Source organism: Haliotis rufescens, unplaced genomic scaffold, assembly GCF_023055435.1.
Source record: "Haliotis rufescens isolate VD_foot unplaced genomic scaffold, xgHalRufe1.0.p SCAF_4, whole genome shotgun sequence".
NCBI classification, from domain to species: Eukaryota; Metazoa; Mollusca; class Gastropoda; order Lepetellida; family Haliotidae; genus Haliotis; species Haliotis rufescens.
The window spans coordinates 4,141,329-4,154,185 of record NW_025964112.1 but is presented as its reverse complement, the minus strand read 5'-3'; the positions used below and the strand labels follow the sequence as shown (position 1 = coordinate 4,154,185).

The 12,857-nt window shown below is 42.6% G+C and overlaps 1 protein-coding gene across 1 annotated transcript; it reads left to right on the top strand.

Annotated features, from left to right (window-relative positions):
• Positions 1-2,825: 2,825 nt before the first annotated feature.
• Positions 2,826-12,324, top strand: LOC125372314. Its single transcript, XM_048381747.1, has 5 exons — positions 2,826-2,987; positions 6,411-6,600; positions 9,920-10,059; positions 10,439-10,562; positions 10,865-12,324. Exons 1-5 carry the CDS (start codon positions 2,954-2,956, stop codon positions 11,049-11,051), a joined length of 675 nt encoding a protein of 224 aa, XP_048237704.1. The 5' UTR covers positions 2,826-2,953; the 3' UTR covers positions 11,052-12,324.
• Positions 12,325-12,857: the final 533 nt, after the last annotated feature.

Sequence of the window (12,857 nt, the reverse complement as noted above, 5' to 3'; positions counted from 1 at the left end):
AACTATGTATAAAATAATAAATAAGCCATGTCCTTCATATGTAACTGATCTTATACCACCAGCTGTGTCACAGAAGGTCAGTTATAATCTCAGAAACCGCCATGATTTTGTAGTTCCATTTGCACGGACATCTACGTTTAAAAGGTGTTATATTATAGATACATTAGGCCAATGGAATAATCTATCATCAGGAATCAGGGATAGTCCGTCAATATCTTATTTTAAAGCTGTCGCATCTGAGCAGCCTACATCACCACCTATGCACTATAATTGCGGTGAGAGATCTACAAACATATTGCACACTAGATTGAGACACAATTGTAGCACACTAAATTCCAACCTGTTTCGTGTTAATTATCTGATACTATTTCCTGTAAATGCGGAGCTCCTTGTGAAAATTCATTCCATTTCTTCTTCCAATGTACCTTATATGATGATATTAGGGAGACATTACTGACAGCTATCGATAATCTTGGTGGACAAAAAACTCTAAATAGTATTCTTTTTTGTGATCCAAACTTAGATGTTTTCCTGAATACAAAAATATTCTTGTCTGTACACAATTTTATTCAAACGACTAACAGATTCAGAAGCTAGCATATTATTGTTTCCAAACTGTTAATCATTAATATTGTTAAATCTATATACAACACTAACATGTATAATATTAGCATATGTATGAGATGCACACTGTCTTCACTTTCCAGCACTGTACATATCCTTCATATCAGCACTGTATATAAATTTATATTGCGCACTATGTTTCCACAATGTGATGCTTCAACTGTAAATTGTTAATTTTCATTATGCAATATTATGTATAACTGTATATAGGGAGAAGGTGGTAATAAGTGCTGCCCTTGTGCCCAATCCCTTTGTCTTTTTGGACAATACAATATGATTAATACTACTACTAATAATAAGCAACCAATGTATTATGATCAGGGTCCATTGGTATCCCTTCAGCAAGTGCGAATCAGGTCCTAACACATCTGTTTTGTCATGTATCACGCGCTATACAGTCGAACCTCGTTTATCCGGACAATTGCTTTTTCTAAAATGTTTCCTGATAAACGAGTTTTTGGATATCTGAATACCTTGTTATCTGACCAGAAGTCCTTCCCCTATCTCAATTCTACCGAGGCATATGTGAAATGAATGGCAAAAATATGATTTATGAAGGATCGACCAATTACTAATAAAATACATTGTGCTGTACAGACCTACGCAGCATGCTGTGACAGCGCACTGCATTATTGAAACGGCTAAAGAAATGCATATGTAGCCTAGTTACGACCTTGCACTTATTTTGTGTACAGATACGACGGCGAGGTTGGGGCAACCTGACACACATGAGCATTAATAGCCATGTTTACCTGTACTAGTTGAGAGCCAAGGTTGAAGTATGTTGTCGAGGCATCTGTAAACGGCTAAAGAAATGCAAATGTTGCCTAGTTTGGACTATGCACTTGCTTTTGTGTACAGATGTGACGGCGAGGTAAGGGAAACCTGACACACATGAGCATTAATAGCTATGTTTACGTGTACTTGTAGTTGACTGCCAAAAATGCTGTCGAGGCATCTGTACATCTTCTTTGTCGAATTGCATTATTAAAGTACATCAAGAGGAGACATCATATACATTCATATATATTTGTTGAGTACGAAACCTTGAAGTGTAGCCAGGACATTTCCAAGAAACTATGGGCGGCCATGTAGCTTCAATATCTTATAAATTATATCACTGAACATAGGTCAAGGTGTATTCAGTAAACAAAGATCTGAAGGGCTGTATTTCCTTCATCGAACACACTAAGCGTTCATCACAGTTTGTGACGGATTACGGATACGAACGAACTAGCACTTGTTTGGCACGTAGGTTTTGTTAAGATTTGTTATCTTGTTCTCCCTCTACCCTCTACTTCCTTAATCACAATTTAAATCCTAAATAAACTTTCGGGCCTAACACTGTGGCAATTTTAGACCCTCTGTTTCTGTATTTACTTGAGCTCATTTCCCCTTAGGTTTACACATCTCATAAGACTAAGTCATCAATGATGTCAAAGCTGTCGGACATGTTTATTATGAATAGTTTATGAAGCTAAACAATGTCCAAGTGACTTAAGCACAAAAATACGCGAACACTTCTGACATAGAATTTCTAAAGAAAATACAGTAAAAATGCTTCACTTTTAGCACCTTGTTTTCCTTAAATACGATGTACCGTGACATTATAAAGTGGTATATAGGTAGATATAACACTAATCTATAGCTTGCTAGCTTTTTGATTGGCTGTTGGCAATAGTTCGAAAGACGCCTCTTTTTTCAGAAGGTTGTATAGAGAGGAGGCGATGCCAGAAAAGTTTGCTACAAATTTGTGGCCAAGCCTATTGTTGCTTGCATGGGATTTTGGACAATCACACACCATACGATAATGAAATGTCCCAACTGTGTTTATCGATCAGGAACAGCCCGCCAGTTAGCCCTATCCGAGGATATTTAATTTACGGCCCGCTTCCTGCAGAGTTGATCATAAACACATCTCCATTAAAACACAAGGTTAGTCTTAAATTCGGCATCTTAGACAGCTACGAATGCTTGGTCCACCACCATGTGTATTGTAATCAAGTACAGTGTTGATCTGAACAACTTAAACGTTGAAACACAGACGCAAGCGTATTATTTTGTGCTTAAGTATGAGAGTTCAGGGCAAAAAGGGGTAGAAAAAGTTATTATACATTTTTTTGAGTTCGTATTCCGGGAATTCCCAGGGCACCTGCTTCCGCACACCACCTAGTTAAATATCCATATAAGGCATTGTCGATCACTGCTGTTTCTGAGAACCACGTCAGTGTACAAGCATTATTTCGTCATATTGCCCAGAGAGCAGTGACGGGAGGTTGTGAAAAGCGCCCGTCTTGTTTGTGAGATCAGTATACGACCTGGTTACATCATGCAGCCCTGGACTCTCATCGTCTTCGTTGCAGGTAACATTTTATATTTCTATTTCAATTGTCCGTAGCATAACGTCAACTGACGAACATACAGCAGAACCTTTCTCCCGAAGCGCACATTTGGCATATTAATTATCGCTAACCAAAGCTTCATACATCTGACATATGAATAATTAGGTACAGAGTATCGGTAAGACTCGCAGTTGCATTGTTTATTTCTAATACAGGGTATTTACACTTGCAAACGACCCGTGAAGATCCGGGTTAGAATTCAGCAACCCATTCGTGCTTTGAACAACAAACAAACCATTGCAAACTCGCGTGATAACCTCTTTTGACGGCCCCATAATCCTGCAAAGTGAACAAGGTATTTAGTTTTTGTTTTTATCTAACTTCCACGTATCTGGTACACAGCAGTGTTTCCATATGATATAATGTTGGTGAAGAGCTGTTTCCAGGTGTAAGTCACGCGATATATCGCACTGTGAACAGACAGGTGGTTAGGCAGAAGAGGTCTGTCGTGCCCCAGGCAGACTTTTGTATACGCTAGAGAAAGGGGGCCATAGACTACATACCCCGATCCGGTACACTATCAGACGGGACACTTAAGGCAATCCCCCGTTGTCGTCATCGATCGATTCCGTAGCCGTATTTCGTAGAAAAGAAACACAGCATCGCAGCTGGCTGGAAGTCAGACGTCATTTTGGACTGCATTTCTACATCATGACACAATCGAAGATCAGCAAAATTATTTTCAGTAATCGTCAATAAGCAGTGTGATTTTTGGTTCAGTCTGATTGGATAATTGACGGCAATTGTTCAGTTGGTTACATTCGCACATATATATTCTCAACAACAAAAGTCCCTGTGACACCAATATTTTAGTGTATTTTTCAAACAAGTAAAGTTTGGTTTTCACTATTGTAGTACATGTGTGGAATCAAGAACCCAAAACGCAACTGCTACAGAAAAGCATGCATTCCTTGCAAAAGTTGACATTTATGCAAGCCCCTTGCATTTAACTACCCAAGAATGGGTATAAAAACATGTGCGTTAACGGGATTCCATATGCATTGTTTAGGATCGTGTTACAACAACAATCGTGTAGTTATTGACAGAACCCTGGTATCCGGAAATGGTTCTGCGCATGCGCGAAGACGGCATTGTGGGTAATGCGTGCGCCTCCAAGGTGGCGGCACTTCCGGTTCCGGGAGGCGTGGGGGGCATCTCCACATCCAAGATGGCGGCGGCGGGAGGGAGGGAGGAGGGAGGAGGAGGAGGGTTCTTTGTTTTGGTGTGATGGATGTGGAGGGTAGTCAAAGCAAGGATGGAAGCGATCTTTCGGGAGAGATGGGTGGCCCTGAAAAGGGCCGTTTGGATGAAGATGATGAAAAAACGGGAACCGGAAAACGGGAACCGGAAAACGGGAAACGGAATCAGGAACCGAAAGCGTCATCCTAGCTACTTTGGTAGCGGCCAACGACCAAAGTTGCTACAGTTGTAGCATGGCGTTTTGTGGTGTTCTGGCTTTGGCTTGAACTCGTCAGCACGAGTCAATTATTCTATCCACTCTGATGGTGCACAAGTCAACCATTTGACCCACTCCTCCAATGGTGACATCGTCCCTGATTCAACTATATGTATCTTAACACCTTAAGATGCATCGTCCCGAGGTATTGGATACGCAACCCCATCGCATCGTGTGGGTGTACAGCGAACTGCTCCATCATGAGTTGGATGAGATGGCAGACCGCTTAAGGGTCACTCTTGAGTTTGTGCACAGCATGAATGAAGCGGATCGTGCCTTGCCTGAAAAAGGAGCGGCCCTGCATTGGCTTGTCATCCATGATTTGCTGGGCAACAATACGAAAGAAGAAGAAACGGAAGTGCTGCGATGGTTCACCAAGAAAAGACATCACCGAAACACATCCGTGCTGTATCTCATGAAGCCTATGAAGACGCCACCCAAGAACAATGCACTCACCTGTTCTTTGACTTGAGTCGTGGCCAATGCAGAAGGCCCAGACCGCTGAAGACATGGCCCATGCGGGCTTCGTGTACACGCAAAGCACCGACAGCGTGTTCTGCTTTCCCCTTCTTACACCTGGAGTCATCCTTCTCATCCTGGCTTTGATTCATTTCAAGAACGTCTGAGGTCTTTTCAAACGTGGCCTAAGCAGATGACCCAGACCCCTTATGACATGGCCATGTTTTTTCATCTTTTCAGGGCCACCCATCTCTCCCGAAACAAACGTCCTGATCATTGCTTGCCAACACAAACAACAATCCAAAAGAATCCATTTCCTCCCTGGAGGTATAGGCCTACGAGTAAAACACACGCCTACGAGTAAAATACCACGTATGTCTATCGATCTCTCTCTATCCATATAAATATGAATATATATATATACACATATATAAATAAACGTCTGTTTGAAGACATGCGTGACACCACGTTTGCATGGAGACACGAATGGCAGCACGCATGTAGGCATACACGAGTGTCAACACCTAGGCGTGGATGAGCGAGTGACAACGTTACGTATGTCTATCGATCTATACCTCTATAAACGTCTGTTTGTAGTCACGTGTGGCACCACGTTTGCATCGAGACACGCAGGCATTCACGAGTGCCAACAACTGTGGAAACACAAAAATACAACACGTAGGCATTCCTACATCACGTCCATGTCCGTCCATGTTGGTCCACCTTTAGAATTCAGATCACCGTTCCACAACATGATCGTGGTGGCGGTGGACATGTCTACCCAAAAGAACAGGATCGAAATCTGGCCCATCAGACGCTTGGGTTGTCGACAAATCAGAGGGCGCGCTCGCCCTGTTCGGGTCTCTGATTGGTCGAACCGGGGGTTGTGCTTTCTCTCCCATGATAAAATCCATTTCCTATGGAAAAGAAACACAAGGGTCGGGTCGATTTGGAAAGCCGAGGCTCAGGCCGGGCGCCAATCAGCGCGCTGCGTGTCGCACCAATCAGCGTGCAGCGATGTTCGATCCGGTCCCTCTCCTTTAAAAAAGGATCCTTGTAATACCCTCTACGCTTGTTTTTTTAATACAATCAAATAAATTAAATCAACATGCTTAATGGTCAGGAAGTAGCCACCAAACGTCGTTACAGACAATGAAGATAGATGCCTCTCAAAGACTCAAATAACAGCAGAAAAGATGGACAGCTGATTTTAGCGTTTATTTGCAAGAGAGGGGTCAAACAGTTTCTAAATGACGTTATTTGTTATTTGATTACATGGAGTGCGAAATGACCCCATCAACATTCCCCATGTATACTCCATATCGTCTGGTTTAATATCAAAACAGACAACTAGGGTCTATAGTGCAAGCACCCCACGGGCACCGTTACTGACAAACTAAGAATGATTATCAGGAAGCAGCTGCAGGTGCGTCATAACGATTCTCATTCTCATCCTGCCGTTGTTTCAGTGTTAGTGCTACCAACCATCAGAAGCCAGGGCGCCCTCTCAGAATGTCCAAACCTTACACAGGACATCCTCGGGTGTTCAACGCAGTTCCTGAAAGAAACATCCATCAAAGGATTATTCACAGATTTCACTAAAGTTTTTAATTTTGGATCTCTTCTGTCAAGTTCGACATCGATCTTGTGTCAGGCATCGTACGTGTGTTTTTCATTTATTTTTATTTATGTAACAGAAGCCGTTCTCAATGTGTAGAGAATCACTGTGTACAATAGCCGGTTTCACTGTGTATAGTGGCTGGTCTCTTTGTGATCAGTAGCAGGTCTCACTGGGTATGAAAGCCTGTCTCACTGTGTACAGTAGCTGGTATCACTGTGTACAATAGCTGGTATCACTGTGTACAGTAGCTGGTATCACTGTGTACAGTAGCTGGTATCACTGTGTACAGTACCTGGTATCACTGTGTACAGTAGCTGGTATCACTGTGTACAGTAGCTGGTATCACTGTGTACAGTAGCTGGTATCACTGTGTACAATAGCTGGTATCACAGTGTACAGTAGCTGGTATCACTGTGTACAGTAGCTGGTATCACTGTGTACAATAGCTGGTATCACTGTGTACAGTAGCTGGTATCACTGTGTACAATAGCTGGTATCACTGTGTACAGTAGCTGGTATCACTGTGTACAGTAGCTGGTATCACTGTGTACAGTAGCTGGTATCAATGTGTATAATAGCTGGTATCACTGTGTACAGTAGCTGGTATCACTGTGTGGTATGTCTTACTCTGTACAGTAGCCAGTCTTACTCTGCACTGTATCCAGTCTTACTCTGCACAGAAACCAGTCTTACTCTGTAGAGAAGCTGGCCTTACTCTGTACAGTAGCCAGTCTTACTCTGTACAGAAGCCGGTCTTACTCTGTACAGTAGCCAGTCTTACACTGTACAATAGCCAATCTCACTGTGTACAATAGCCAGTCTTACTCTGTCCAGTAGCTGTTCTTACTCTGCATAGTAACCGGTCTCACAATATACAGAAGCCAGTCTTACACTGTACAGAACCCGGTCTTACTCTGTACAGTAGCCAGTCTCACTCTCTACAGAAGCCGGTCTTACTCTGTACAATAGCCAATCTCAACCTGTACAATAGCCAGTCTTACTCTGTACAGTAGCCGGTCTTACTCTGTACAGCAGCCAATCTTACTCTGTACACTAGCCAATCTCACTGTGTACAATAGCCAGTCTTACTCTGTACAGTAGCTGTTCTTACTCTTCATAGTAACCGGTCTCACAATGTACAGTACATGTATCACTGTGTACAGAAGCAAGCCTCACTCTGTAAAGTAGCCGTTCTCTCTCTGTACAGAAGCCAGTCTTACTCTGTACAGAAGCCAGTCTTACTCTGTACAGAAGCCGTTCTCATTCTGTACAGTAGCCGATCTCACTTTGTACAGTAGCAGTCTCACTCTGTACAGTAGCCGGTCTCACTTTGTACAGTAGCCAGTCTCATTCTGTACAGTTGTCAGTCTTACTCTGTACAGAAGCCAGTTTTACTCTGTACAGTAGCCAGTTTCACTCTGTACAGTAGCCGGTTTCACTCTGTACAGAAGCCAGTCTTACTCTGTACAGTAGCCGATCTCACTCTGTACAGTAGCCGGTCTCATTCTGTACAGTAGCCAGTCTTACTCTGTACAGTAGCCGATCTCACACTGTACAGTAGCTGGTCTCATTCTGTACAGTAGCCAGTCTTACTCTGTACGGTAGCCGGTCTAACTCTGTACAGTAGCCGGTCTTACTCTGTACAGTAGCCGGTCTCACTCTGTACAGAAGCCGGTCTTACTCTGTACAGTAGCCAGTCTTACACTGTACAATAGCCAATCTCACTGTGTACAATAGCCAGTCTTACTCTGTCCAGTAGCTGTTCTTACTCTGCATAGTAACCGGTCTCACAATATACAGAAGCCAGTCTTACACTGTACAGAACCCGGTCTTACTCTGTACAGTAGCCAGTCTCACTCTCTACAGAAGCCGGTCTTACTCTGTACAATAGCCAATCTCACCCTGTACAATAGCCAGTCTTACTCTGTACAGTAGCCGGTCTTACTCTGTACAGCAGCCAATCTTACTCTGTACACTAGCCAATCTCACTGTGTACAATAGCCAGTCTTACTCTGTACAGTAGCTGTTCTTACTCTTCATAGTAACCGGTCTCACAATGTACAGTACATGTATCACTGTGTACAGAAGCAAGCCTCACTCTGTAAAGTAGCCGTTCTCTCTCTGTACAGAAGCCAGTCTTACTCTGTACAGAAGCCAGTCTTACTCTGTACAGAAGCCGTTCTCATTCTGTACAGTAGCCGATCTCACTTTGTACAGTAGCAGTCTCACTCTGTACAGTAGCCGGTCTCACTTTGTACAGTAGCCAGTCTCATTCTGTACAGTTGTCAGTCTTACTCTGTACAGAAGCCAGTTTTACTCTGTACAGTAGCCAGTTTCACTCTGTACAGTAGCCGGTTTCACTCTGTACAGAAGCCAGTCTTACTCTGTACAGTAGCCGATCTCACTCTGTACAGTAGCCGGTCTCATTCTGTACAGTAGCCAGTCTTACTCTGTACAGTAGCCGATCTCACACTGTACAGTAGCCGGTCTCATTCTGTACAGTAGCCAGTCTTACTCTGTACAGTAGCCGGTCTAACTCTGTACAGTAGCCGGTCTTACTCTGTACAGTAGCCGGTCTCACTCTATGCAGAAGGCAGTCTCACTCTGTACAGAAGCAAGTATTACTCTGTACAGAAGCCGGTCTTACTCTGTACAGTAACCGATCTCACTCTGTACAGAAGCCGGTCTTACTCTGTACAGAAGCCAGTCTCACTCTGTGGAGAAGCTGGTCTCACTCTGTACAGAAGCCGGTCTTACTCTGTACAGTAGCCGGCCTCACTCTGTACAGTAGCCGGGCTCATTCTGCACAGTAGGCAGTCTTACTCTGTACAGAAGCCAGTCTTACTCTGTACAGAAGCCGGTCTCACTCTATGCAGAAGGCAGTCTCACTCTCTACAGAAGCCAGTGTTACTCTGTACAGAAGCCGGTCTTACTCTGTACAGTAGCTGATCTCATTCTGTACAGAAGCCGGTCTTTCTCTGTACAGTAGCCAGTCTCACTCTGTGCAGAAGCTGGTCTCACTCTGTACAGAAGCCAGTCTCACTCTGTACAGCAGCCGGTCTCACTCTGTACAGTATCCGGTTTCACCCTGTACAGTAGCCGGTCTCACTCTGTACAGTAGCCAGACTCACTCTGTACAGTAGCCGGTCTTACTCTGTACAGTAGCCAGTCTCACTCTGCATAGTTGTCAGTCTCACTGTTTACTGTAGCTGGTCTCACTGTGTACAGTAGCCAGTGACGGTCGTGTCCATGGTGATTAAGTGTGTTGTCAGGTGTTTAGTTGAATGGCAGTTGGATGTTGTATTTTCATTTTCAATCCGCGGCATTGTTGAGTAATACATGTGTACACTTTTCCAGAACCAAGACACTTGTTTTCGACTTCTATGGATGTTTATATGCCAAGTTATTCGCTTGCATTCCATCTGCCTGGCAAAGAGCATTCACATCCCTTGACCAGACAAAAAAGGCACTCGACTACATGTGTAACAACATAAACGGTAACTATGCTTTAAAGACTGGCCTTTACGTTGCAGCATCATGTTAGTGGGTTAGGGTTAGGGTTAGGGTTAGGGTTAGGGTTTGGGTAAGTTAGGGTGAGGGTTAGGGTTAGGGTTAGGGTTAGGGCAAGGGTTGGGGTAAGTTAGGGTTAGGTTCTAATATTTATTGTTACGAAATAAGTATTTACAAAATGTAAACAAGCACTTGTAAAAATATCACAGTCTTAGCAAAATCACAGCTGTTGCTATTTACTTGTACATATACGACTTGTGACATTGAAGTTACGTTGCGTTATGTCCCCTGTAAGACCTTTTATGTACGCTTCAGTCAGTCAGACCGTCAGTCTTGATCTGAACCTGTGAATGTGTATTTATTCAGATGTGGACCATGCATGCCTGGCAGAAACTGGAAGGTCAACCACCCTGCTGAACTGTGTGCTGAATGGCTCCACAGGAGGTTCTGACTTGTCAACGCCTGATGGATACCTCGCAACCACCTGCAGGTATACCCAAAACGTATTTCAGAAAGTGCTATAGAATATTGAAAGAATGCATAAAAAGGCACACGAATATCACTCTGTTCTGTGTGTCAGTTGAATACACGTGTGACTGCATCTCTGTTTATCTCTGGATTTAGTAGCCAAAAAGTATAACACAAATTCATAAAGCACCGCTTGATTAATGTATGACAGTAATTTCGAAATGTAAGAAAAATGAGGACGTGAGAATTTGGCCATCCTGATCTTCAGATATTTCGAAAATTCATCCTCACTGAGCCTGTCCCATTTAATCTTGGCATTTTCAGTTCATCGCAGCTGTCTGTGAGCTGCATTAAGACAGCCTATGGTTCGTGTCCGAAGAGAACTGGAGATGTCCTGGCAGAAGTGGAGAAGCTCGGGAAACCTGCTGCCTGTGACGCCTGTACCTCTCCGCCTTCACTTCTCCTCGTGCTGTTCTCAGTGCTGTCCTTCATGCTGGCCTTGCTCAAGTAGATACCCTAATGGCACTGATATACACAACTGATCAAGAATTTGAACTTGTGTTATTTTTGTTGTAGATATTTCGAAACAGGGAAACTGAAATAATTTAACGAAAAGAGTTGGCCCAACTTCGTTACTTATTCACAGATGTTTATCTGTTTAAAAAAAACCCACCGATATGATTTATATATTATTATCTCCCGACTGCCATGCTACCGTCCATTTGTTTTTCGGGACAAAAATGTATAAACCTTCACTGTTCCGTCATCTCTCTGTGATGAAACACATACATCTTCACTTGTGTTTAATATAATTTTGATGGATGCAGTTGGGTCTATCGTGTATCGTGTCGGAGCAAATCACAAAATACGTTCACAAATTCACGAACATCGCATACATATGATCCAGATTGTGCGTGGTACAGCTTGCAGGGCAGTAGAAAGCATCACGGTGCTGAGACAGATATCAATAGATGACAATGACACATTCACAACAATCCACCAGGCGGTAATCTAAAGCAAAAAACCATGTTCAGATTGAAAACATCAATATTCTTTCCGTTGCCATTGAAACGTGTAAGCAAGTTTGTATTAGGCAGATGGTGATTTGCCTGAGGGCAGCCATATTGTTCCAGAAGTATTACGGCTGCTGGTTGTGATGTTGCAAAATGTTTTCTTTATATGCAGTACAACAAAACAAAACGGAAACTAGGATCATGTACTGTACCTGTGTTCACAGGATTACATGGGATTAGTCTGATTTATATGTTCCCAAAAACAAAGTAATTGTGGTCACTTAATTCGTCTTCTTGCTTAATGCATTAAAGACATTGAAGTGTACTGTAATTTAATTCCGATGAAACTGACTACATGTGCTTAAGGAAGTGGTTTTCTTTTCATTCTACCCAGCAATAACTACGGGAAATATACACAGATTATGTATAAATGTGAGGTTATTTTCACGTCACACCAGAAATATACTGTTGGAAATGAATAAGGGAACACATAGTTTTAGACACAGTACAATGATATGGTATCGTGGGTTCCAGCCTTGTCTGCCAAATACACGTGGGAAACATTGCACACAAACACATCGCAACATTTGATTCTGACAGTTGTTGAACTTGTATGCGCCCTTATCGAAATCTACTAACAGTAAAGCTTATTATTATTGACCATTGTTCATTGTTACTTTATTCATTTCCATCAGTATATATATACTAGCATTTTGATTTTCTTGTCTCCCTAATACCCTACTGTTTCAAAGTGACCCTGGTGTGTGTTGATAGTTCCTTTGTTGTGTACACGCGAACAGTGATCAACCACGAAAGTCATAAATATCATGTAACAATAGGTAATCATTTTAAGTAATTAATACGATCTCAGTTAATTTTGTTTGTCAGTGTATACATGTTTAAATAACAACAAAGTTGGCGGGGGATATAGAAACGGGCTCCGTCCGTCCGTCCATCCGTCACGTTTTGTTTCCGGAGCATAACTCAGAAACCGTTCAATATTTTTTCATGAAACTTTGCAGATCTGTCAAGTACATGCTGAACTGGTGCCTTTCGCTATTTAGAAATTTTAGAAATTTATATTTTTTACGTTTCCATGGCAACAAGATGGACTTAGGTTCTGTGAGGGTAGGGTTCGTTTCCGGAGCATAACTCATACACCGTTCAATATTTTTTCATCAAACTTTGCAGGTCTGTCAAGTACATGCTGAACTTGTGCCTTTTGCTATTTAGAAATTTTAGAAATTTGTATTTTTTACGTTTCCATGGCAACAAGATGGACTTAGGTTCTGTGAGGGTAGGGT

Coding starts and splice junctions, on each gene's coding strand:
- LOC125372314 (XM_048381747.1), top strand. CDS start 2,954: ATGCAGCCCTGGACTCTCATCGTCTTCGTTGCAG. Junction 6,601..9,919: donor TCGATCTTGTGTCAGGCATC/GTACGTGTGTTT, acceptor ACACTTTTCCAG/AACCAAGACACTTGTTTTCG. Junction 10,563..10,864: donor TACCTCGCAACCACCTGCAG/GTATACCCAAAA, acceptor TGGCATTTTCAG/TTCATCGCAGCTGTCTGTGA.